Source organism: Dermochelys coriacea, chromosome 10, assembly GCF_009764565.3.
Source record: "Dermochelys coriacea isolate rDerCor1 chromosome 10, rDerCor1.pri.v4, whole genome shotgun sequence".
Classification (NCBI taxonomy): Eukaryota; Metazoa; Chordata; order Testudines; family Dermochelyidae; genus Dermochelys; species Dermochelys coriacea.
The window spans coordinates 79,750,805-79,777,781 of record NC_050077.1 but is presented as its reverse complement, the minus strand read 5'-3'; the positions used below and the strand labels follow the sequence as shown (position 1 = coordinate 79,777,781).

Here is a 26,977-nt window from a genome sequence, read left to right as displayed (position 1 = left end):
GGAACGGGGGGGCCGGGGGGGGGAATAAACAAGGGGAAATAGTTTTACTTTGTGTAATGACCCATCCACTCCCAGTCTTTATTCAAGCCTAAGTTAATTGTATCCTAAGTTAATTGTTAAGTGGATAACAGGCTGGAGAGGCCACTGTCGAGCCACTTAAGCTTCAGAATAATTTTTTTAAGCATCCAAGAAGACTAGAAATATCTTCACAAGTGGCTTTTAAATTTCAGTTTACAAACTTCTGCTTCCTCCTTCCCTTTAGATTTTTCTTTTCTTTGCTCCTCTTTCCACATTCTGCCCTAAGCAGAATCCAAATCTGGTAACATTAGAGTTAGTTGAGCTTTTGAAACCACAGGGTTTGAGTGGGGCTGAAATCAGGCAAAACTAGTTCTTCTACCCCTACTTCAGAGCTGATGTGATTCTTTGAAATGCTAGAGCGAAAATTTGTTTTACCTGGCCAAAGTTAAAAGTATCGTCTAACTGGACCTGAAATTGACCATTCTTGATGCCACCAAAATGCTTGGTGTCATTAAGAATCAAATAAAATTCAGCTGTCTAATACTTAAAAAAATTGCACTCATAATTATTCATATTTTTTTTTCTGCAATAGTGCCTGGTCCATCTTGCTGGATCGCTCCCAAACTCGGCTACAGATAGTTTTGCTCTCCCCTGCATTATTTATCGCAGTAGAAGATGATGCTATGGAAAGACAGAAACTAATAGAGGCTGTGCCAGACTCTGTTACGCCACTTATTATTTATGAAGAAACAACAGATATCTGGATAAATGTAAGAATTTTATTTTTTACTCTTCCAACAGGATGCAGCTATGGGCACTATTTGTCACACACTTAATGGCATTGATATTATTTGCATTACTGTAGTGCCTAAAGGGTGCAATCAGGGTAAAGGTCTCCACTGTGGTAGCTGCTTTACAGACACAGTGTAAGACAGTTCCTGCCTTGAAGAGCTTGCAATGTAGACCAACCAGGAAAAAGTTAGGGAAGCAGAGATGGCAAATGATGTCCAAAGTCGTGTGGCAGGACAGTGTCAAAGTTTGGACTAGAACTCATCCAGCACCCAATCTATTAGACTACACCGTGTCTCAGCTTTGCATTATATTAGACTCAGGCTCCTTAAGTCTCCTTAGATCTTTCACTGACCGTAGATTCCAACAGACTGATGCTATTGGAGCATAGCATATCTTCTAGAACTAAGCACAAAACCAAAGAGCCCACATGATTGTCCTAATCACAATTATCTAAAACCGTTTTTTACCTAAAACAGTTATGTCCCTCAGTGTCTATTAATCACGTTGAAAATTCCCTCATTTATTAAAATTATTCACTGTTCCTCACCCTCTTACCTCTGTAAGGTTTGCTAATTGGGGCTGAACTATATATTAGGTCCACAGAATGAAGTTGGGTGAACCGCTACACATAACATACATCTTCTGCACTCATCTGTGCCGGATCAGTGAGAAGTAATAGTTGCACAGGGACTCCATTGTGGTCGAAGTCCTATTGCTAGCCATTAACAAACTGCTTTGTTTCTGCAGATCCATGATATCTTCCATGTTTTCTCTCAAACCCGCCAAGACGAGATAGAGTTTATTTTCGCCTCTGAATGTCAAACGGGGTTCCGGCACCTGTACAAAATCATCTCAGTTTTGAAGGAGAGCAGATACAAGCGATCATGTGGAGGTCTCCCTACTCCAAGTAAACAATACCACACTCTCTCTCTTTAATTGGACAGTTGCCACTGAATATTGGTGAAGTAACTGCAGCCACTTCCAGAGGGCAGGACAGATCTCTTCCTCTCTCCCTAGCGTAGACTGGCCCCCATCCATCAAAGTTTTGGAGTATGTACATCATCATAATTCCTAGCATTTATATAGCACTAGTCTCATTGACATCACTGGGTCTACTCACTGGCTCAGTGTTGCATGTATGCTGTAAGGATGGCACAGATAATTCTGTACGTAACGGGCTTCAGTTTTAATCATGGTTCTTTTTCATTAACAAAGGGGGAGATTTTTCAGAAGCACAAATGGAAAGTAAGTGCCCACATCCCATTCCAAACTGAGAAATGTGCTCTGTTGGCTTCTTTTTTGGTCAAGATAAATGATGGGTTTATTGACATACTGTCCTGGTCTTGCAGATTAACCAGTTTAGTAGTAATGTGGGTCATGTCCAAAGGGAGAAATAAACTGTGTGAAATCTGGGGTCTTCACTTAGTAAAGCTCTTTGATGCACATGGCTGTGCATGGACTGTTGGCATGTAATGTATAAAAATAACAACAGTCTCCTCTCTGCCTCTAGGCACAGATTGCAATATAAAGATTTAAAGTAAAGAACACACCACACTGTAGAAAGATGTGCCTTGGATTTCATGCCTAGAAATATTGAATATCTGATTGGGGCCAAAAATTGGCCTGTTTTTAGGGTGGGGACCTGTTTTTAGGGTGGGGGAGGGAATAAAGACCACACCACTATACCCAGTGTGCTGGCTCTAACAAAGACTATTCATAGTGCTATGTCAGTTATAGCAGCATCGGGGAGGCTGCTGCTTGGACAGATGCTAACAGAAAGTTGGGAACCATTAGGAAAGGAATGGATAGTAACATAGAAAATACCATAATGCCCCTATATAAATCCATGGTACACCTACACCTGGAATACTGGTGTGCAGTTCTGGTCACCTCATCTCAAAAAAGCTATATTAGAATTGGAAAAAGTTCAGAGAAGGGCAACAGAAATGATTAGGGGTATGGAACATGTGAGGAGAGAACAAGACTGAGACTGTTCATCTTGGAAAAGAGACGACTAAGGGGGGATATGATAGAAGTCTATAAAATCATGAGTGATATGGAGAAAGTGATTAGGGAAATGTTATTTATCCCATTAGATAACACAAGAACCAGTGGTCACTCAATGAAATTAACAGGCTGCAGGTATAAAATAAACGAAAGGAAGTATTTCTTCACGCAACACACAGTCAACCTGTGGTACTCATTGCCAGGGGATGTTGTGAAGACCTAACGTATAACTGGGTTGAAAAAAGAATTGGATAAGTTCATTTAGGATAGGTCCACAAATGGACAAATACTTATTAGCCAAAATACTTTGGGTGTCGCTGAGCCCCTGACTGCCAGAAGCTGGGACTGGACGACAGAAGATGAATCACTCAATAATTGTCTGTTCTGCTCATTCCCTCTGAGGCACCTGGCATTGGCTGTTGTCAGTAGACAGGATCCTGGGCTAGATGGGCCATTGGTCTGACCCAGTGTGGTCGTTCTTAAGTTTTTATGGCAGAGAAATTAACAGAAGAAGAATACTGGCAGCTGCTGCAAATGGAAACTCAGGGACACTCAGTTTAAATAAAATAAAGTTAATTGCAAGGTTAGGTCAAACTTTGGCCCCAGTCAGGTGTACAGTACAGTTATGTACAGAACCCTTGCACATCTTGCTACACCGTGTATTCTTTCAGTTAAACTCCTATATTGCAACCTGTGCCTTGGGGCAGCGATACTATTGATATATTTGCTATGTGAGGACAGCATGCTCAGCCCTGCATAATAAAGAAAGATGCATATCATTTTACTAGTTATAGCATCCCAGTGTCAGGCAGTTGATTTTTCCAGAAGGCAAAATCCCCTTTTGAAATACAACTCATTATTCCTATAATGGTTAAAAACCTAACAACTGTTCTAGTGGTGTTGGTCTGTCTAGCCTGACTTCCTACTTCTGAAAGTGGCAAATAGCTGATGTTTCTGAGGAAGGCAAGACTTCCATTTAACATAAAGCTGTGTGTAATGTTCTTGGGGAAATTAGAAAATCTTGACATTTCAGTTTTACTCTTCGATTTGATTTTTGCAAAATCCTTCGACTTTGCAGCTTCACACAAAATAGAACTTCCTTTTGAATGAAAGTGAGCCTACCTGATAAAAATGGTGCTATTTTTTCCAGAAAAATCCCTCATTTTTAACACCTTACCTTTACCAATTCCATAGAACAGGTTTCATGTATTTCAGTTCCAAACCTGCCTTTCTGTGCAAGTGTGATGGGAAAAAGAAACACTGAAGGATGCAGAACGAGATAGGGAGAACCTGTTGAATTGAGAATTCTTTGACATTTTCTCCAGTATCTTAGTGATCTCTTCCTGGAACACTCTGGCCAGCTGTGTAACGCTGCGCTGGAGAGTGGCAGGGGTGTGATTCTTTCCCAACCCCAGTTTGTGACTAGGTTAAAGCAAGCAAAGCCTGAAAGGTGAAGTTCTATTTGAGAGGCTTTGTTGTGATGAAAAGTATAAAATCTCTAATTGTACATCTCTTGTTTATAGGTGACTTCAAATGTCCCATCAAAGAGGAATTAGCAATTACCAGTGGAGAATGGGAAGTACTTGGTAGACATGGTTCCAGCGTATGTCCCTTTATTTTACTTTTCTTGAATGAAGATCTGTATCTATAAAATAGTCTGGGTTAAACTCTGGATTAGATGACAAACAAAATTAGTTAGGTCCTAGAGTCCTTCATGGGCCTCATGGTTATCTTGCCAGACTATACAGCTATCCTCTTCTGACTACAGAGGGAGCCAGTCATGTCTAAGGAACAGCAAGGTGAGGATCTAGATAAACTGAGGTGTCCTCCATACAGCTCTACCATTCTATCTGGTGTTATGCAAGGCTATATGATCATGATGATCCCTTCTGGCCTTAAAACCTGTGAATTTGATCTTGGTGTTGTGCCTGCCAGAGCATCTCACTAAACGGGAAATGGCTCTGGGAACAATCTGGGGACTCTCTTCTTAAGGGAATGACCTCTCATGTGCGGAAGGTCACACGCTGGGTTCTGAAGGCTGGGGAGAAGGTGCAGGCTGGACACTCCTCATGTAGCTCTGCTCTGGTGTCTTGGCCATGGAACCCATTCTTTGTGAGAGGAGAGAAGCACCCATATTGTAGTTTCTGTGAAGGGCAGGATTGCTGAGAGGCTGAGAAAAGGAAAAGCTGCCTGGAATGGCTTGAGGTCCTTCAGCTGTCCAGGCCCAGGCTGTGACCTTTCTGTTTGCTGAATAAAAAGTGCTATTCACAAACTCCTTAATTTCACCCCCATAATCAGACCTTTCGCATCAGAAAATTAACATGGAAATCCACATAATTGCAAACATGTATGATGCAGCAGAGGTGCAAGAGATTGTAGGGGACCTGGAAACTGAGTTACCTTCTCTCACGCATGGGGTGTCTCTTGAGGTCAGGTTTGGGGCAACACTGAGAAACCTGCCCAAGCTGTATTCGTTCTGGGTTAAACTCATCCCTGTGCAAAGAGCCAGCGTGAGGGCTGTGCTTCAAATCTCTTCGTCTTTCAAGACTAGGTACTCTTGGGCCACTAAAGCCCAATGGAAGACTGTGGGTGCAGACAGCCTGTCTGGGGAGAATAGTATCCTGGTGAATTAATAGAGGAACTGGGTCTCCAGTCAAGCAGCAGCTTTAAGCACAAAAGTGGGGATGGTTGATTGGTTCAACTGGTGAGCAAAAGTAGTCAGTGCTGCTTTGCTTTTAATGTTAGCAAAGGTGCGGCTTGTCCTCTGAGCTCATTATTTAACTTGCCATTCCAGCCCTGAGTCTCTGGTTTCGATAATGGAGATGAGCAGCACAGAGAGGCATCTCTAGCTGATGATTTTCTTTGCTTTGTGCTCTTTGTTTCTCAGGAGTTTGCCACTGTCTAGTAAAGAGGCTCATAATGAAGTATGGACTTGTAGGGAGGAGGAAGGGGGAAAGAAGTAGCATTGCAGGTAGATGGAAGGAACATTTCCAAGCATCCCATGAGCAGTAGGATGGAAGGGCTGAAGCCCCAGCATCCAGCTGCTGTCCTGTATCGGAGGACTTTTTTTTTTTTTTCAAAGGGATTTACACACACCTGGGCAGCACTGCTCTCTTTTCAGCTTTGGCCTCTTCTTTCTCCTTTTTATGGAGGCCCAATATTTGTGTCTCCAGGTCCACTTTTGAGACTTTGCATGGAATTCCTCCTGCTAGGATAAAATACCCACTACTTTCTCATTGCTTCTTTTTTTAAATGTTAAAGAGTTTGAGTGAGCAATGTTTGTGGTTACTCAGCTCTGGCCATGTTTCTCTGTTATCTTAAAAAAAAATAAACCATGAGCGTGAGTACATTGAAATGAGTTGAGTAGAGCTGAAATACTTGTAATTTATGTAAGGGACGGCAATCTTGGTAACCCAACTATTTCAGTTTGGAGACAGTTTTTGCTGCAATTGGTGGCTGGACCACTAAGAAAAAATACACAACCGCTCATTAAAATCAGCAGCTGTACTCTAGGATTGGAGGGGTATCAATTGTCTTGTCTGTTTTTGAAAAAGATACATGGGGTGATCATGGTTATATAGGTCAATCAGCTTTACTTGAGCACTAGGGAAATTGGTTGAAATAATTACTAAAAATAGTTACAGGACACCTGGATTAGTATGTTCAGTGGTCTAACCAGCTTGGCTTCTGTAAAAGAAAACAATTATCTGAATTACTAGAATTCTTTGAGTGTCAATAAAAGAGTGGATCAGAGAGAACCAGTTGACAGTTGTTTGGACCTTCAAAAGGTCTTTGATAAAGGCCCTTCCAAGAGGTTATTAAGAAAGCAAAGTAGTCATGGGGTGAGAGATGAATTGTTATGGATCAAAAACTGTTTCCTGTTATATAGTCAAAAAGTAGGAAAAAATGGTCAATTTGTACCATGGCAAAAGGTTTAAAGACAGGTGCCCCCATGGTTTCATGCTGAGGCTGCTGTTTGTGAAATATATTTATTAATAATATGGGAAAGGGAGTGAATTGGGGAAATTTACAGGTGACAGAATTATTTAGGATAATCAAGACCAGAGAAAATAAGGAAGGTCAGAGGGACCTGACAGACCTGGGAAACCGGGCAGCAAGGTAGCAAATGAAATTTAGTGTTGACAAATGCAAAGTTGTGTGTATTGGAAGGGCTAATTTGAACTAGTTTTGTCCATTGCTGGGCTCTAAATTAGCTGTAATCACCTTGGGAAATGGGGGTGGAGAGTCCTGGGCATCACTGTGGGGATAGCTCAGTGATTTGGTTGGTACAAACTGAGGTTGCGTTTGGGGTTGGTTTGTTTGTTTGTTTGTTTTTGGCAGATCCACGTGGACGAAGCAAAAAAACTGGTGTATTTTGAAGGCACAAAGGATTCCCCTTTAGAGCATCACCTGTATGTCGTTAGCTACAAGAATCCTGGAGAGGTGAAGCGACTGACGGACCGTAGTTACTCTCACGCCTGCTCCATTAGTCAGGTATCTATATTCCATGGGACCCTCTTTTAGGGTTGGGTTGGGCTGGGCTGGGCTTGGTGGTTTTTGGCACACCTTGCGCTAGCTGTGTTCAGATGTGGAAGTTGGCTTCAGCTTTTTTTTTAAATCTGTTATAAAACCCGTGGTTGAAGGGATGGGGTCATATGTTAGCAACTGCAGAAACCTGACCTCTGGGTGTGCAACCTGGCGAATGGCATGAATCAGTGCCCACTTGCAGACATAGACTAATGCCACCACTAATTTTGCAGGTGCATTTTTCAGTGTCTGGCAGAAAATTTGGAATATTAACACCCTTGTGGCTACTATGCTGGCTGTAACTGAGTAAAACTACAGCTCCTAAGACTATCTCCTCTCTCACAAGAGCTGGAACTCCTCATTTTTATTTGATTGAAGCTTCTTCAGAGAGCTCTAAGTGCAAAAGTAAAGGAGCTTTGGGCTCGTGTTTCTTCACTGTGTTGTTCAAGAAAATATTGTCATCTCTGTGTAGGACTGTGACATGTTCATCAGTAAATTCAGTAACCAGAAGAACCCGCACTGTGTGTCACTGTACAGGCTGACTGGTTCTGAAGATGATGTTGCTCACAGAAAGAAGGAATTCTGGGCCACGATTCTAGATTCGGCAGGTAATAGCTTCGGTTCTCCTTTACAGTTCTGCCTCAAAGATTCCCAATCAAAAGACTCCTAGCTACATGTTTATTGTAGTATCAGTACTCTGTGTTCCTCTTCATGGGTTAGATCATTGTGCTCTTACTCGTGTGGGAATGTATGATGAGCAAGGATTGCTGGCTCGGCCTTTGGTTTTGTGCTGACGTCTGGAAGGGGTAGCTGGCCATAGTATTCAAGTCTGTTACAAGTTTGAATGTATTGCTGGGCCTTATCAACAAAACACTTGTTTTGTAAGTGCTGTTCCAAACCATTTGAAGGGTACAGGGCTAATAGGACGTGTACTCAGAAAACTCTTAGATTTGAAGGGGGCGTCTCTGCTAGTTTTGTACCTTGTGGATGGGCAAAGGCTGCTTTTTATTTTGGAGCTTGTTGCAGATAATGATGTGCATAGTTAGCTCCTGGGCTGGTTAACAATTTTCACGGCCAAGTGGCATTTAGGTGATGAATTAAAATCTGCTGTTACACTGCTGTCCATCTGGAGCCCACGCTGAGAGACTAATGGAGTGATTCTTAGCGTACACTGATGTGACAGCTGAATTGGCTCGATGTGCTGTACTTTGGTCAGAAGATGATTTCTTTCATTGAGCTGCTCCTTCTCTACCAGCTGCCTGCGTGCAGGAGGGGGAGTCTCAGTTCTGACTCAGATGCACAGATCATGCCTCCGACACTCCTCACCCACAGTGCCTTAGCCAAGGTAACTGTAAGAAACTGCCTAGGGCAGAACAACACCTAGGGATCTGAATTAAAACGATTTGTTCATAGAGAACATGGGCTGAATGCATTTTTTTTTTTTTTGGTTACACAGGAAGTTTTCTCTGTTTCATAATCATCTTAAATGTGTTTTAGAAGTAGGTGATTCCAATAGTGCCCCACTCTCCCCTGCAGAAAAATTATGCTAACTTTGTTTCTTGCTTGAAGATTATCAGCTCAGTTAAGGGAGTCTCTTGTCCAGCTGCAGCTTCTCTGTTCTGGGACCCGAGCTAGCTTGTGTTAGATCTAGCTCAAGTAAGTAAGCTCAAGGGGCGAGCACATTCTGTGAGTGCAGTGTAGACATCCAAAAAGGGTTGAAGAGTTCACTCCTGGCCCTGCTGGGGTTGAAACCTTCATAGAATGCATCTAGCACAGGATCCCTGATTCAGAACATTTTCTGTGAATGAGAACCTTACTAGCTAGTAATGGGCCTAATGAAAACCCACAGATCCAAACATCCCTGAACTCTGGGAGGGTTTGGACCTGCACTGGACCTACCTGGTGCAGACACTCCAGTGCTAAGTGTGCTGTAGATAAAATTAAACCCCTTCCCCTCCCTCTTGTAGTGCCAGCTTCCTCTCAGTGACTTTTTAACACAGTTCTTGGGAGATGGGGGACCTGGAAGAAATTGCATTAGAACTATGCCAGAAACACGTATGTACATGAGGAACAAAACTCTGATAGTGGACTCTTCAATCTAGCGGACAAAGGTGTAGCATGATCAAATGGCAGGGAATTGAAGCTAGACAAATTTAGACTAGAAATGGGGGACAAAACTTTAACACTGAGGGTAATTAACCTCCGGAATGATTTACTTAAGGGTTGTAGTGAAGTCTTCATAACTGGCAGTTTTTAAATCAAATTTAGATGTTTCTCTAAAAGATGTGCCGTAGTTCAAAAAAGAATTAATCCAGGGAAATCCTATGGCCAGTGCTATACAGGAGGTCAGACTAGATGATCACAATGGTCCCTTCTGGCCGTAAGACACATAACAACAATCCTGCCTCATGCTGGCATCATCTGTAGTGTGGGCAGGGTTGTGAGCTCCCTCTATCCATCAGGTCCTTGTTAAAATGGGCCCATTTCTTCTTGCCTGCCTGCAGGTCCTCTTCCTGACTATGTTCCCCCGGAAATCTTCTCCTTTGAGAGTTCCTCAGGCTTTACGCTGTATGGCATGATGTACAAACCTCACCATCTACAACTTGGGAAGAAATACCCCACGGTGCTCTTCATATATGGAGGGCCGCAGGTGAGTGCAGCGTAATAGAGGCTGATAGAAATACCTGCTAATTTTTATTTCTTGTACATGCTGTTCCTGAGCTGGGATTGGGGGCACTGGGGGTTAACCCTGAGTGACTATGAAACGGACTTAAACCATTTCCTGTAACTTCGTTTTACTGGTGGGGGAGGCTGCACAGCGTCTTCAAGGTAGTACGGTTGGAGGGATTAATCTAATGTGGGACAGCAGCCTTGCAAAATCACCATGAGGAATTACCATCCCAGTCACAAAATGATTTACCTGGGCCCTGGAAAACCCAATATTTCATATATCTGGGAGCAGGGAAAAACTCTCCTTGGATGAGGGGAATGAGTAGAATTTCAGAAGGCTGCTGCGCAGCACTGAACCTGGTCTGTGAGTGGGGAAGATGTTGGGCAGGCTAAGGGAGGAGAACCGGTTGGCCCCTACCCCTGCAAAGGAGAACTTGGAATCACTGCACATGTGCATAAAGAGAGGTGCGAAGACGGGGCTCCTGGCTTTGTCGCAGCACCCACAATGAGAGGGTGGATTCAGTGTGTGGGTGATTTGAGCTGAGACACTGGGGACATTACCAAACAATCCTGAATCGGATTAAGAGATGAGCAGTCAGTTCTATAGCTTGTAGCCCCTTGCACTTATTTCCAGCAGTCTATCTGATGTTGCTCCGTTAATATTTCCAGTTGTCTTTTTCCAGGTGCAGCTGGTGAACAATCGGTTTAAAGGAATCAAGTATTTTCGCTTGAACACGCTGGCCTCGCTGGGTTACGTAGTTGTTGTAATTGACAACAGGGGATCCTGCCACCGAGGGCTTAAGTTTGAAGGTGCCTTTAAATACAAAATGGTAAGTGGTGGGATGTATGCCAGTGTCCCAATGTAGTTCTGAGCAATGCAGCCTGCTCCTTGGCTTTCAGATGGGGAGCCGGGGGAGCGAGTCTTGGTGTGTCATCCTACAGAAGAAGGCTAACGTGCTAGCTTGCCTTAGTGCTCTGGCAGTGATTCCTGTGCTTCTTACACAAAACTGAAGGAGTACTTGTGGCACCTTAGAGACTAACAAATTTATTAGAGCATAAGTGAGCTGTAGCTCACGAAAGCTTATGCTCTAATAAATTTGTTAGTCTCTAAGGTGCCACGAGTACTCCTTTTCTTTTTGCGAATACAGACTAACACGGCTGCTACTCTGAAACCTGTGATTACACAAAACTGTAGAGCGTTCCACTCCCGGGGCTTGTGAGGGGGGTGGACACATCCAGCTGGTATGGAGGTGGGCAGGAAAACCGATCGTGAAAGAGGATATAAAATATAAGGGATCTAACCCGCTATAAGCCAACTTTTGACATGAGCGAGTTAGTCCCTAACTTTCCATTGTGGAATTTCTGAATCCGCTCCTGCTGACCATGCAAAGGTGGGATACCTTCAGACAGACAATGGATCGCTGCACTAGGGGCATGGTGATTCCTAGGGTCCTGTTTGTAGAGGAAACCTGCTCAGCCCCAAGCTATGGAGGGGAAGGAAGTGCCATCTTTGTGTTGCTTTGCAGGGATAATTTGCATGTGTTTTGAGGGTGGCAGTTGTGCCAATTTGATGCACAGAGCCAGAATCTGGCCCTAGATATTGTAGAGGAATTTGTCTCTTAGGTTAAGGAAGTCCCCTTTCCACAAACAAGAACACCACAGACCAGAACACCACACCTGTGAACATTTCCCATGAGGAAGCTGAGCGGGGTGGAGGGAATGTGTCCTTACATGCCCTCTGGGAAAGGAGCAATCCTTTGGTTCCGTGTTTGTGCAGCACCTTGCCCAATGGGGGCCCAATCCTGGAATGGGGCTCCTAGGTGGTACTGCAGTAGAAATCATTAATCATAATGTTCAAAGCTGATTGTTTTCTGGAAACTCTGAGAATCTTACTTTTGTCAAGAACTAACAAAAAAAATAATCTTTATCCAACAGGGTCAAATAGAAATTGATGACCAAGTGGAAGGGCTGCAGTATTTAGCATCCCAGTATGACTTTATTGATTTAGACCGAGTTGGCATTCATGGCTGGTCCTATGGAGGATACCTGTCTCTGATGGCATTAATGCAGAGATCTGATCTCTTCAGGGTACGTTAATGTATCGTGGGCTTATCTCTGTGGCACAGGAAGGATGTTTCTTAATCAAACTATATCTGCATGTCCCATGTGTGTGTGTTGATACAAAGACTTTTGACCTGTAAACAGCGAGTGCTATACATGTGCAAAATAGTCTGGTTTTTATTTCATCCCAAGATACAAACAGTGGAGGGGCATAGGATGTAACAAAGTTACCGCAAAGTAAATTTCCATTTCCAAAGTACATTTCTACCTGGTATGGGGCTGAAAATATTTGAATTCAAGCTTTTATACTTAAATATTTTTTTGAATATAGATAATATTCACTGCGTTATAAAATTATTGCTTTCAAATTCAAGATACCATATATTTTTAATCTGAGTTTCAGGACATATTACAGTAAACAGATATGACTGTATGTAACCTTGAATAAGTAATTTTGTTTTGCTGTCTGTAATACGGGGATGGCATGTTCCTTTATACAACAGAATATTGTGAATGTCAGTTAGCGTTTGCAAAGCAGTTAGGAATTGTTTGTTCATAGATTTTTGTCTCTGTATAACTGGTTGCAGTGTGATTTTTTTTTTTTTTTTAAACAGATATAGTTATACCAATGCATCTTAGTGTGGACTCAGTTATACTGGTATAGCCAGTTATTCCCCTTCCAATACAGGATTAGCTATGCTAGTGTGAAGCACCTTTATACTGGGATAACTGTACCCACGCTGGGGGGCATGGCTACACTGGAAACTTCAAAGTGCTGTCGTGGGAGCTCTCCCGCGGCAGCGACTTAAGTGCGAGTGTGGTCGTGCACGAGCGCTGGGAAAGAGCTCTCCCAGCGTTCCTGGTGCTCCACCTCCACGAGGGGATTAGCTCCTAGTGCTTGGAGCCTGTTTACACTAGCGCTTTAAAGTGCTCTGACTTGCTGCGCTCGGGAGTGATTTTTCACACCCCAGAGCCAGCAAGTTAGAGTGCTATAAAATGTAAGTGTAACCAAGCCCTAGGGATGTTATACACTTTATACTGGTATTGTTAAAGTGATGCTTCTGTGTCTAGACAAGGCATTAGAGGGTTCTTAAATGAAAGGTGCTAAAGAAGTGTAAAATACAATTATAATTATTGATTTTCATCTCAAATTAACAGCATGCATTTTGTTCTTTGTGACTCTTTTTGCTTCATTGCAATGTGTAAAGCAGGCCTGAAAGACCTTTAAAGTATTTATTTTACCTTTAAAAAATATTTGCAAAGTCAAGTCTCTTTCCTGGTTTTGTTGGAGGTCTTCCCTGGAGCATCCTGACATGTGGCGTGGTAGCTATCTCAGCCCTTAATTGAAGAACCTGGGGTTGTCAAATCCTGGAGAGCTTTTTCTTCCAGGTATCTGTCAGGCATTTGGTGGACAGAGGTATTGCAGACAAAAAACAGACCTTTCACTGGTCTCAATAATAACCGCTTCCCCTCTCGCTCGGGTTTCACTTTTTCAGTGTAGTTCCTTGTTCATCCAAAGGGCCTTCAAGGATAAACAGGGTGTGAATTTCTAATGCAAGTCCTTTTCTACACTGGGAGGGTTTTGCTGATATGGTCATTCTAGTATAGCTAACGCGGATGCAGTTATATAGGTATAAAAGTGCTTATCCTGGTACATTTCATGCTGGTTTGGGGAGCTGGTATAAACCCAATGAAAATGTCAGTAAAAGATCAGTCCCTCCCTCCCCCCAACCGACATAGCTATGGTAAAACTTGTATGTGTAGACCAAGCCAAAGGGTATGTCTACACTTACATTATATAGTGCTCTAACTTGCTGGCTCAGGGGTGTGAAAAATCACCCCCCTGAGCGCAGCAAGTCTGAGCGCTTTAAAGCGCTAGTGTAGACAGGCTCCGAGCACTGGGAGCTAATCCCCTCGTGGAGGTGGAGTACCAGGAGTGCTGGGAGAGCTCTCCCAGCGCTCGCGCACAACCACACTTGCACTTCAAAGTGCTGCTGTGGGAGTGTTCCCCCTGCAGCACTTTGAAGTTTCCAGTGTAGACATACCCAAAGAGAAGCTTTTGGTGCAAGAGCCTTAGCTGGTGTAAATGGTTGTAGGGTCATGGTGAGTTATACAAGCGGAGTCCCTGGCCGTGTGTGTGTGTGTGTGTGTGTGTGTGTGAGAGGGAGGATGAGAGACATTCATCCACCCCCACCCCCACCCCCCATTTGCAGGTCACTTAAGGTGCTTTGTTGCTTTGTGTTAGCTAATTATCATTGCTTTTTATTTTTGATTGATTACCTTATTGCCAATGCAGTTCAGAGCAGGTTTTATCATTGCATTGGTTTCTTTTTGGAGTTCACAGTGAATATCCGTGGGTGTTAAGTGTCTCCTTTGGGCGATCACAGTTGGACATTGTCAGTAAGATGTGCTGCCTGTATCCCTTTTTTTATGCTGATGATCTTGTTGGAACTTCCAGGTTGCCATTGCTGGAGCCCCAGTCACACTGTGGATATTCTATGACACAGGCTACACAGAGCGTTATATGGGACACCCTGATCACAACGAGCAGGGATATTATCTAGGATCAGTGGCCATGCAAGCGGAGAAGTTTCCTTCAGAGTAAGTTAAGTTTCCCCTCTCCCCCGCCCCCAACCAGTGACATTCAAACCTTCACCCACATTTTTATCTCCTAGTTCTTGGTAATTAAATGCTGAAACCATAAATGCCAGTATTAAACCACCACTTAATAAACTTGAATGAACATTTGCATAATTACGGCCCTTCCAAGTAATCCCTTTTATACTGGCTGTAATTAAAGAATATCTCTTTTATGCATAAAGAAATGGCAGACATAACTTCAATTATGTAATTAGCTCCTCAGTCTGAGCTGCATTGAACTAGGCAAAAAGTTATATTTGATAAAAATGCTTTATCCTAGATGTAAGAGCATATCCATTTGTGTGTGTTTAGAATGCAAAGATCTTGCTAAAGAATTGGTGTCCAGTGGCCATTTGAGCACATATAAACCAATTTTAGCATCCCCTTTCATCAAGTGTTTCTGGGGAGGTGAAAGTAGATATGCAAATATAAGGCCCAGTCCTGATTTGTATACACAAAAAACTCCCAGGGAAGGAAAGCTTGGCATTGGACGCCCGTGGAATTCCTGCTGGAGAGCAGTCTGCAGGATTGGGCCATTTGTTTTGCAATGCTTAAACCAAAAGGAGTGTGTTTTTATGGTTAATATTTTTGTAAGGGACTCGCACAGTTTGCAGAATGAGTGGAAAATTCCAGGAAGCATTTAAATATTTTTCTCTTGCCTTTCTCAGACCACACCGTTTGTTGCTGCTGCATGGTTTCTTGGATGAGAATGTTCACTTTGCACACACAAGTATATTATTGAGTTTTCTAGTGAGGGCTGGAAAACCATATGATTTACAGGTAAGTGATTTCTAAACTGTGAGAACCTGGATATGAAAATGATTCAGCTCTGCTTGAGTTTACACTAGGGCTGAGGAAACCCAGAATGGAACACATGGAGTGTATTTGATCTGTTGTGGATCATAAACATCTAATGACAAGACTGGGGGATTAAGAGCCTGCTCTAAAAACTGAATGTTTTTTCCACTTCACTGCCCATCCTGATATTAATTTTGAGCTGAAAAAATGTTAACATTTGATTTAGCCATTTGGATTCATTTGTGTTTACACTTGCTTTGGATTTGGAAAAGGAAGGAAGTAGTCGTAGGCTTCTTCCCACCAAGTTCTGTTTTAAAGATAAATAAGAATATTGTAAAAGGGAAGCTTCTCCTTTGAGTGCTGGTATTTTGGGGTTTCGATCCCTGTGCCAAGAAGAAAACATAGGCGTTCCCTAACCATGCTGCTCAACCATTCAGCCTGCTGCCCTGCTCTTGGGGGTGGCAGTCCAAACACACACCCAGCACCGACCTGCTTCTAGCTCTTTCCTCTCTCCCCATTGCCCTTCCATCAGAGAGATTGGGACAATTTTATGTTGAACATTTTTTGTTGCAGTAAAAAACAACAAGTCACATATTGATCCAGCATTTTACTATAGAGACTAATGGTTTTTCCCTGCGAATGGGGTTCTCTAGATCCTGGGTTGCATCCACCCTCCCTTTCTTTTTGCTACTTGGGAGAGGGGTGCTGAATCTCTCTCTCCTTCCTCCCTCCCTCCCCCTACATTGTAACATGGAGGTCAGGATGTGGAAAGAGCTGAGAACCCCTGCTCCATATCAAACATTCTTCTCTAATCTCTCACACAGCTACTTGCCTATCATTAACCTGTGTCAGGTAGCTGGTTTCAGTGCTGCTGTTAGCCAGTTGTGTATGCGTGTATGTTCACTACTTTTTTTTTATATTTTAGATTTACCCTCAGGAGAGACACAGTATAAGGGTCCCTGAGTCTGGAGAACATTATGAACTCCATCTGCTGCATTATCTGCAAGAGAATCTTGGCTCCCACATTGCTGCACTGAAGGCAATGTAACTGACCTCAGTGGAACTCTGATACACTGGCTGTTTAACCAAACGAGGAAATTGATCTTTAGAGAAAATAGAACAGAATATTGCATTTTGGTGCCTGCCACATATGCACGCACTCACACACCCATATGCGTACCCACACACAGACACTTTTTTTTTTTTAAAGTAAACTAGGTGCCATACAAGGAAACTATAGTACAATGGCCTAATAATTTAAAAATGGAAATAAAATCAAATGTCTGCGGCATGCAGCAGTACCATGCAAATTCTTTGGGGAAGAAGCTGAAAATTCGGTAACACATTTCCACAATACCATATCTTCACCATCTGAAAACATTGAGCTGTACGAGTCTAATTGGTGTGTTTTGTTTTTTTTTATAGTGTGTTTCTCAGTTTCTTACAACAAGGTAATATTGGATGATTCACTCACATCATGGCAAAAATCTGGCTGGATGGTTACAACTTTGATACCATTTTAAAATGTAATGTGTAATAGTTTGTTTCGTGCAAGGGATGTCCAGCTCATTAGGAATTAGTTGCATATTAGACACATTATATTACCAGATGTTGGGGATAATTATTTTTAAAAAGAAACACTTTTACTGCCTCCTGAAGAAGTTTATAATTTGGTTTTAACTAAGATCAGACCAGTTTTTTCAGTGAGCTCATCTCAGTGTAGTACAAATCTTGCTGTTTTTTTCTTTTGTAGTGTGATAAACAGCTTGTACCTGATTTCAAACAGGGAGGTGAAAAATGTATTTCAATACATGTAATTCAATACATTCAATAACATGGGCAGAAAAATTAGCTTTGGGTATGCTGAGAAACAAGCTAGTTTTAAGCCAAACAGCTGAAACTTTGTATACTTCTCATATTTTAACAAAACAGCCTATTCCCATGGACTTTCACACAATGTGCATTTTGGGGCTGTTTTCAAAATACTTTCCTATTTCAGCAGGTGGGTGTATAAATATTCCCCCACTAAGATTTTAAAATTCCAACACCCAAGTTCAAGTGTCCACTGGGTAGTTGGTAAGATGGGGGCCTATCAACACTACATTGAAGCAATGCAAATTGTGTTTTATTAAATTTTTTTGTTGTCATTATTCTAGCATTATTCTCAGATCAGTGTTGAGAACGTTTATTGTCCTAGTCACCCTGCTCCCGTATATATAGATAGACTCCATCACCCCTTGAGTCATCTCTAGCACTGCAGTGTAGCATGATCATATGCTGTCCTCTGAGAGAAACCCTTGTCCATGTTGCTTAAGGTAATTGCTGGAAGCTAGCACCCTGCAATATAAAATCACATTAAAGCATGATTTTCTTTGCTAGTGTGGTTTTGGACTTTGGCTAAAAAATGTGAAGTGTTTGAAAATACCTTTAAATTTCAAAATGTTGTTTAAACTAGAACTCCATAGTCAAATTATTACTTTTAAACCAGAAAACTCTGCCTGGGGTTTCTGTGTTAACTTCCCATAATTTTTAGGTACTTTCCTTTAAAAAGCCAAGAACTTTTTCCCTTCTATTTTGATGCTACAGAGAGAGAAGCAGAGCATGATTCTCTTTTCATCTTTTGAAAACTTGGATGCCCTGTGGCTTGTGTTCCTACTCGAAATATTGTAGCAGTGTGCTTTAATAACTTTTTTAGGTGTATGAATGATCAGCAGACCCTAGAACTCTAACATTTAAAACAATAGGACCTGACCTTGATATTTGTGACACTAGTATTAATTGGGAATAACTCCACTGGAGTCAGTGGAATCACCTGGATATAAGAGCTGTGTAAGAGACAGCAGAATCGGGTCCACTGGCTTATGCTAAAGGTAATCAAAGCAAACACACTTCCTGTAAGCATATACCGTTTTTTTCCAGATCTCTCACAATTATTTTGAATTGGACTGATGATATTTTAAGTTCTGTAATTTACACCATCAGCATATGGAAATAGGTTTATAGGTTTTTATTTTGGGGGACTGGGGGAATGTAAGGAGCCCAATATCTACACTGTCTTCTCTGTACCAACAATAGCTAATTATAACTGAAGTGAATTCCCTTCAGAAAAAGCCAGCATTTTCAGCCATCCTATGGCATGTGCTGTAGTTAGTATTTACAGACAAGCTGGTACATTGATAAACTTGAAGAATAACAATGTGCCAGTTAGTATAAAAACTACAAATTTGTTACTATGGTATCCCACCTGGTTCTTTATGTATTTATGCTGAAGTGTATATATACATATATCTATGGGTATGTCTACACCGCAAAAGAAACGCAGGGCAGCAAGTCTAACAGCCCAGGTGAACTGACTCAGGCTTGCACCGCAGGCTAAAAATAGCAGTGCAGACATTCAGGCTTTGGACTCAGACTCACAACGCAGGTTCTTTTGTTGCTGTGTAGACATACCCTGTATCTGTCCATAGATACCTATATGTATAAAATAACACATGGATGGTATCACATTTTCCAAGGTTGTTTATATTTTGTTCAATATTAAATTAACTGGTGTTTGGGGATGTATTTTTGTTCTTCCTCCAGAGATTATCTCTTGAATATAAATGTATATGATTCTGAAGTAAAATTTGATTCTTTTGTACAAAATGGTCTCTATGGAACAGTGCTTGCAGCAAAGAAGGAATTAAATGGGATTCTGGTAATCAAGTCTAGATTTTGGTTTAGCACTGAACATGATAAAATTGCTTACATGTAACTTTTTAATAAGGCATTCTCTCTTTATTTTAAATATATCTTATATATCAGAAAACTCTTAAAGTACCAAGTATGTACTCTATTTATTTTGCAACATAAATTATGGTTTTCTTTTCTACAAAAATAATTTCCTTTATAGCTATTAGGCACTTTAAAACTCCATGTTTTCTTTCCTTGGGAAAATGCTGGAAGGATTTACTATCAGTATTTCATAGTTCTGTACAAAGGATGCTTGCCACATGTAACGGTAATGAAAAGCATATCCTATAGGGTCTGATCCGGCTCCCATTGAAGTTAATAACCAAACTCCTGTTGATTTCAAAGGGGCACGATCAAGTCCACAGGGAATGAGCACTGCCTTGTGAAATACCAAATGTGAGTCCGTCAGTAACTCTTAAAACTGGAGATGCTGCTCACTAGATAAGAATATTATATCCTGATTGGTCTTGGTGGGATAAACCACATCTAAGATCAGCAATTCTGCATCTGTTGCCAACTGTAAGCCAGTCTTCCTATGCTACAGCATCAATCTGGAGTACTGTGTATGATGGTAGTGTTACTGCAGCATTTTGGATCCTTGGAATTACCTAAATCCAAGTCCAAAAATCTCTGGGTTGGGGAGATGGCACTTTCACCCAAGAAGAATTGCCCATGATGTTTTACATTTTGAATTTATTTTAAATTGTTTTTGTTTGTGGACTTACTTTAAAAGTGGCCAAGTGGTAATGTTACTTTAAATTTTAAGCAGGGCTAGTGAACTCCCTAGGTATGAAGTATGAGAACAGAATATTCCATGGAGGAGAGATCACCACCTTGCCCCACAAAATAAATCCCTAGCTGGGGATGACTGAGGGGATGTCTACCCGGGAATTAAAAAAACACCCGGCTGGCCCAGGTCAGCTGACTTGGGCTCCGTAGCTGAAAAATTGCTGTGTAGATGTCAAGCGTCCCAGAGTTTGATCTCCAGCCTGAGCCCAAATGTCTACAGAGATTTTTAGCACTGTGAGCCTGAGCCAAATGAGCCCACAGTTTGTTTGTTTATTATCCCTGTGTAGACATATCGAGTTCAGCGGGGTTACTCTCAGCAATAACCATTACACCTCGTGGTATATGATAGCAAGATTTGGCCCAAAGTGTTGAATGTAAATCTTTCCTACAGTAGCAGGTATCTTTGCATCTTACCACCCAATCCTGTGTCTACTAAAATTACACATTTAACTTTTGCTGAAAAACGATAGAGCATTTATTAAAGGCTGGGTTATGAAAACTGAGGGACTAGTGGTGTTGAATAGGGATGCCAGTATACATATCTTTTGTCTGTTTTCATTGTTTGGAATTGTGTTCGGTTTGCTTCAGTGGGGACAGATTCTATGGTATAATGTTTTGAAGTGCTTTCCATTATTTAAGCCAGGAAATCTTCCTTTTAATAAAGAATAGGGGGAAGGCAGGGAACATTTTAGATTGGTGCAAGTAATCTGCTTTTTTTTTCCACATTTCCAACTATATCATTTGTATTAATATACATCTTACTCATTACCTAGAATTACTTCATTTTTATAAACTCGGTTTACTACCCAATATTAATTAATGAAGCAGTTAATTCTGATCAGGATGTGAAGCTTTGAAAATAAAGTACTTTAATTATACTAAAATGGAAAATGTGTTCCCCGCTAATAGGGGTATTTGGGATTAGTGTTAGCAAAGACTTTTTGGATGGGCTTGACACGTTGAAGGTTTAACTCTTTACAGCTGTGTATGTGTGTTGTGTTGCATCTAGCAAAGAATCCAGCTGTGACATTAACTGACAAAATAGGGTCCTGAGACTTAACCTGTCAAAGTAAAATAATTGATTGTGTTTCTTGCTGATCTGTGTGTTCCCTGTGGAGAGCAATATGTTTTGCTGCTAGCATGACACTGAATATTGAGAAGGCAATAACAAGGTGAGGGAAAATCAGACAGATTAGAAAACTGCCTTGAATTGCCTATTTACTTGAGTTACCAGACCCCTGTCAATACAAGTACTGTATCTTCCGGGGTGCTTTGGGCTGCCCTTACGAAAGGACAGGTCTTTTCGTGGTTTTTACTTTGATGTTCTGCACAGTAGAAGTTCAGGTGTTTAATTTTAGAACATGAAGTGCCTGCTGTTTAAGCGTTGACTTGTATTAACCAAATTGCATGTCTCATGCCAGTAGGTTTATGGGTTTCCCTCCATTTCTAGCTACATGGCTTTTAATCATGTAAAGTGGAAACATTAGTTTTGCCGCGTTTTATTACAAATCCTTTTTGTTGCAATAAAGATGCTGCTAAATAAATTGAACTAAATGTTTTTCTGTTTTTAACTGTCTCTTCTTGTTTTAGTGGAGTTTATTTAAGAGTATCATTAAGTCCCCAGGCTCCGATTCCATCCGGGAGAGTGGCAGTGATGTAAAGTCTGTGAGCATGTTAAATACGAGTGATTTTCTTATCTTCGTCTGTGACTAGGTAAATCAATGTAAATAGGAGGATTGGCACGGGCTTGGATTAACTACAAAGCGTTTTCTGTTGGAACAAAAAGGGGATGAATTCAGCTGTCCTGTGCCGATGGATCCTGTGCCGTTAATAGCCCTTGCTAGCCACCAGTTGGTGCTGTAGCACAGGGTAAGGTGCCTCATTAGTCATGTTAAACACAATGGGCCGGATCCACAGCTGTTGTCTACTGGCGCAGTTCCATTGCCTCAGTGGTACGATGCTGATTTACATCAGCTCAGGATCTGGCCCAATGTGGGCACTGAAGGCCAACAGAAAGACTTGCTGGAGCCTGATTCTGGTCTTGCAGGCATAACTGTATGTGACTGCATCCTGCAGAATCTGATCTACAGGCATGACAGACAGTGATTGTAATTTGCATGCCTAGTACACTAAGTGCCTGCATATCTGGGGTTTGAATTTGGGACAGATCTTGTAGGTCATAGAAGGTAGCAATGGGAAAAGACATGCTACACTTCGCAAGTGCATGACTTGAAGGGATGCCTCGCCTCTGTTCTTGCGCTGATACTACGCTCGGGCTTAGCCAAAATAGTTCAAGCTTCTCTGAGGTCTTCCCTTGATGTCTGGTGATTTTGGTAGATTCTTATTAAGGCTAATGAGTGAAAGGTGTAATTACATATGCAGCAAGAGAAGAACATTCCCTTCCTTAGGAAGGGCCTCCCCCTTACCCCCCCGCTTTAGCATTTTGGAGGCTAAGCCACCCAAAAATATGCTGCCCCACAGAACCTCCTATAGCATTTGTGGGCTGCCTGGTCTCTGGGGTTAACTTTTTCCCTGGCCTCTGCACAGTGGCCGTGTATATCTGTAGGGGAAGGGAAGGACATGCATTGACGAAGCTTGGAACCTTCCCCAACATGTCAATACTGTTACTGGCTGGGGATCAGAGAGAAAGGAGCAAATATAGGCCCTCTTCAGAACTCTTTTCAACACCTGAAAACCTGGAAACAACTGTGCAGAGTCTTTCAGTGTTCTGGATGGTCAGGGGAGGCCTACTTGCACCAATCTCTCAGGCTTGGACGGTGGGCACTGGGACACATGAGCCAATTAACCCTCCCCACATTTCTGCTTTACAGCTCTGTAGGGAAGGGAGCCCTGCACCCCAAGTAGTGCAGCACCTACGGTTTTAAACATTTTCTGTGGGTTCCCCTGCCCTCTTAAAGAATTCCACAAAAATGGATTGAGGGGCAGGGGGAGCGTAGTCTCTGAATATAGACACTGGTTTTATTTAGCCCTTCATTCCGGAATTCTTTTACCCACATTTTTAAAAAAAAGGCCTTTTACTGAGGGGGATTTTAGGAATTAAGGGGTTAATTAATGAGTGCTTCTGTGTCACCCTGTAAAAAAGCGTCACACTTCTCATTGTAATAGTCACTTTGTTCCCTGTTTGTACAGTCTATAGCATAATAGGGCCCTGATCCCTGATTGCGGCCCACGGATGCTACTGCAATATAGCTAACAAGAATTGTAACGGGGATACCCAGCTCTTAGAATCCTGTAGCTTGTGGCACCAGCTAATATATTAGCTGCTGCTTTAAAGCTGAGCTGTTTAGATTTTTTTTAAAATTGCTATGCTCCGGGTAGCTTTACCACTTGCTGCTATATTGTAGATTGTTATAGCAAAAAAAAAATGGAGAGTACCTTTTATGAGAGTATTTATGGCCTCATTACATGTTTAGTCATTCAGAACTGGGCAGCTGCAAAGATGTATACTCCGTGTTTACAGCTGGCTAGCAAACTGCTATTGAATAACCAGACTGAGTTCTCAGCCCAACCTATTCCATACCACAATTTAACATAAGGATAGTATTTTCCTATCGGTGCTGCAGTAGAAACTGCAATAGCAATTAATCAGGTGTTTAGCCAAATGCTGCCACTGTAAACTCACCTTCCACTTGTCTTGTTCTGCTGATTTATAAAATGTTCTTTCTGCTGGAGAGCCATCCTCCACTAATTTGGGGGATTCAGAGCAGTGCCTGACACCATATTGCCTGGAACGGCAATCTCTTCACTTATTTACTCAAGTTTGCTTTTGCTTTCACTCTTGCTCTCACCTGTACTGTGCTTAAAAAGTATCTAAGTTTTTGATTCTTTGGTTGAACAAGCTTTCCTCCGACCGCCACGCCATGAAGAAATCTGCAATCTCTCTGGAACATCTGGCAGAGTTCATAGGTAATGTCCTCTTGATTTTTCAACTGGAACAGGAACAGGCTTGAAGTTGCATGGTCCTTATTTGCTGATAGATGATTGTGGAGTTTTCAGCAGGGGGAATTAGGCTACTCTTAACAGTATAATGCATCCAGTTTGCTGAACTCAAACTCTTATAAATTTGTTTCATTCTGTTTAGAAATCTTAGTTTAGAGCCAAGCGAGGCACTGTTGATAATTACCTGGTGCAAATGTTGAAAATGAGGTGCAATGTATTTATACAAAGTGGGTTTTAATCAAGTCCTATTCTGGCTATCAATTTATTAAATGACTCCTGTAACTAACCAACACAACTCAGAGTTTGGATACTGCAACTGGGTGTGCAATTTGTAATGCATTAGTTACAAAGATTTGTGACTAAAATTTGCTTTCCGCAACTATTTGTGTTAGTAAAGCTTGACCAAGGTGAATGCACAGGATCAAACTGAAATTAATTTCTGAACGTAAATGAACGTTTTCAGAAACCTTCCCCCCACTTTTTGTTTAGTGCGAATGCTAAGCCCTTTTCCTGCCACTAGCTGTCTTGGAGGATGACGCTTGTGTTCTAGACCGTGACAATTATACTGCCATAGTGGGCAGTAGCTGTCAGTAACAGGAGCCCCTTTGACAGTTCACAACAGAGCATGTAGCTGTAACCTCAGACCTTCAGGTGAAGAAGGGCGATGGGGGGAGTCTATTACCATTCTTAAGATGGTCACACCATGACCATGGTTGCCATCTGATTTTCTAAGGGCAGCCGTGCCCAAGTGCCTAGTTTCTGAATTACACTAGCTTTCTGATGCCAATGCTTATCGTAGACCGGAAGCTCTTAACAGGCTGGTGTACTGCTCACATTTTCTGTCCTAGCCAGCATAATTGTGGTCTTGCTGGAATTCAGTCTGGGCTCTGATACGTGATGCTGCATGATCTCTTTTAGAGTATGGAAAAGGCCTGGGCATTCTCACCATTGCCATATCACCACAGGGCAGCCACCCCCCAACCTACGATTCGTAGAACAGTCAGATTCCCCCCTCACCCAGCAACCAATTTCCTGGTTTGGTTTTGGCTCCATTTATAGGAAAAACGAAAAAATAATCCTAGACTGTCTTCTCTCCCCACTCCCCACAAGGACACAGCGTTTTTGTGCACTCTGTAATTACTTTTGGACCACATCCTTTCAAGTAGTTTACAATAGGGAGAATGTGACTGGGGTCAAAGTACCAGTAATTACCAAAAAAGTAAATAAAGACACAATCTGTTTCTCCTTTAATGAAACAAACTAGACTGAATTCTATAAAAGATGCTGGCTGTATTCCGCTGTGTGAGAGCATAGACAGGTTTTTAGTTAGGTGCACAGGAGTCTTGTTTACAAACTCGCATATCCAATGTGTGCAAATGTGAGGGGTTTGTGTATGTGCACACCCACTTATGTGCCTAACTGGCCAAACACCTTGAATGGGCAGATCATGTCTTGCTCATTTAAATTAGGAGTGCATAAACATATGCATGCATGACTCTGGGCACAATTTTAAAAATGTAGCTCATGTGTAATGGGGTGAGTGCCTTCCTATGCATCCTATAATAGATAAAGCAGCACCATGGTCTACTGGCTAGGGCCCTGAGCTAGGAGTCAGGATACCTGGATTCTATTCCCAGCTCTGCTACTGATCTGTTGTGTGACCCCAAGTCAGTCACATCACCTTTCTGTGCCTCAGTTTCCTCCGTGCCTGTTTTGTCTATTTAGACTGTAAGCTCTGCAGGGCAGGGGCGGTGTCTCTGTATTTGTAAATGCTTAGCAAGGTGGGACCTGATCTTGGCTGGGACTTCTAGGCACTACTGGAATTATAAATAATAAACACGAGTTGCAGTTGCAGAGCCATTTACATATTTACAAGCTGCTCCCCTCGAGAACACTTCAAAGTGTCCGCCTAAGGAAATCCAAGTTAACCCTTGCTGTACAGAGTAAGTATTGCAGCATGTGGGGAATTGATTAGAAACATGATGGCAGATACAGAGTGGTTTCTCTCAATATGCTGCTTAGCTGCGGTTTGGGAATGATGAATTACCAGGCTGCCATGCTTCTGAAGCACGCTAACTAATGAGCATTTATGCAATCCCTCTAATTGTGAACAACTTTTGAAAACAAGTTGTGGTCTTTCAAGTAACCATTTATCAAAGCATTTGCAAAGTAAAGAGGGGAAACCATTCCATGAGCTATTAGGCAGTTAGGATCTAATTTTTAAAGTGATGGTTGATATCTTATGTCTTTGCTCCCCAGTCTAGGCTTTAAATTGAAGGATTCTGTTATTGAATATTATTCTGACTTGGAGGGAATTCTTTTCCCTTTAAGGTGAGTAGGGCAAATCTGCTCTTGGTTACACATGTGGGGAGTGTGGTGGGCAGGTAGCTGAGGCTTATCTGGCCCATGATGTCCCCCGCCACCTCCCCAGGTTACAAGGAGGAGGAAGCTGATCAGTTTGTGGAGCGGTGAAAGATACAAACTGGAAGCCTCCTGCTGTCCTCTACAGTGAGGAAGAGCGAGCAAGGCTGAGTAGTAAAATTGGCAGGAAAGCTCCTAGGCAGCAGCAAGACGGGGGTGAACCAATGCTCTGCCTTTCTTCAAGCTTCTGGAAACCTCTCCAACCCTGCACGGTGTGGAGTCTGGCGGAGGCTGGGGAATTGTTCTAGGCAGCTTCCTTCCTGAAAGAGGCCAATATTGTTGCCTTCCGTATGCTCATGTCGAGTCTTGCTGCGCCCCCTCAGAGAACGTCAGTGAAATGTGCATACTGGTGGCGCTCAGAGGCCTCAGTCAGGATTGGTGACCCAGCATGCTCTGTGCAGTACAGACGTATAGGAAGAACTAGTCCCCACCTCAGAACTTAACGATCTACTTGTAAGATAAGATGCAACAAGGCAACGTATGGCACTGCAGGAGAAAACAGGGAAGGGGCAGTGCAACGGAAAAGTCACCAAGGTCATGTGGTTCCATAGGCGAGATGCTT

General features: G+C 42.2%; 1 protein-coding gene across 1 annotated transcript in view; it reads left to right on the top strand.

Annotated features, from left to right (window-relative positions):
- The window catches only part of DPP8 (dipeptidyl peptidase 8), a 21,993-nt gene extending 393 nt beyond the window's left edge, over positions 1–21,600 (top strand). Inside the window, exons 2-12 of the mRNA XM_038417827.2 lie at positions 568–788; positions 1,558–1,717; positions 4,341–4,420; positions 7,159–7,311; positions 7,817–7,952; positions 9,849–9,994; positions 10,698–10,844; positions 11,950–12,102; positions 14,534–14,676; positions 15,384–15,495; positions 16,439–21,600. Coding sequence (XP_038273755.2) covers positions 568–788; positions 1,558–1,717; positions 4,341–4,420; positions 7,159–7,311; positions 7,817–7,952; positions 9,849–9,994; positions 10,698–10,844; positions 11,950–12,102; positions 14,534–14,676; positions 15,384–15,495; positions 16,439–16,561 — 1,574 coding nt within the window. The 3' untranslated portion in view covers positions 16,562–21,600. The remainder of the gene's footprint in view (positions 1–567; positions 789–1,557; positions 1,718–4,340; positions 4,421–7,158; positions 7,312–7,816; positions 7,953–9,848; positions 9,995–10,697; positions 10,845–11,949; positions 12,103–14,533; positions 14,677–15,383; positions 15,496–16,438) is intronic.
- Positions 21,601–26,977: the final 5,377 nt, after the last annotated feature.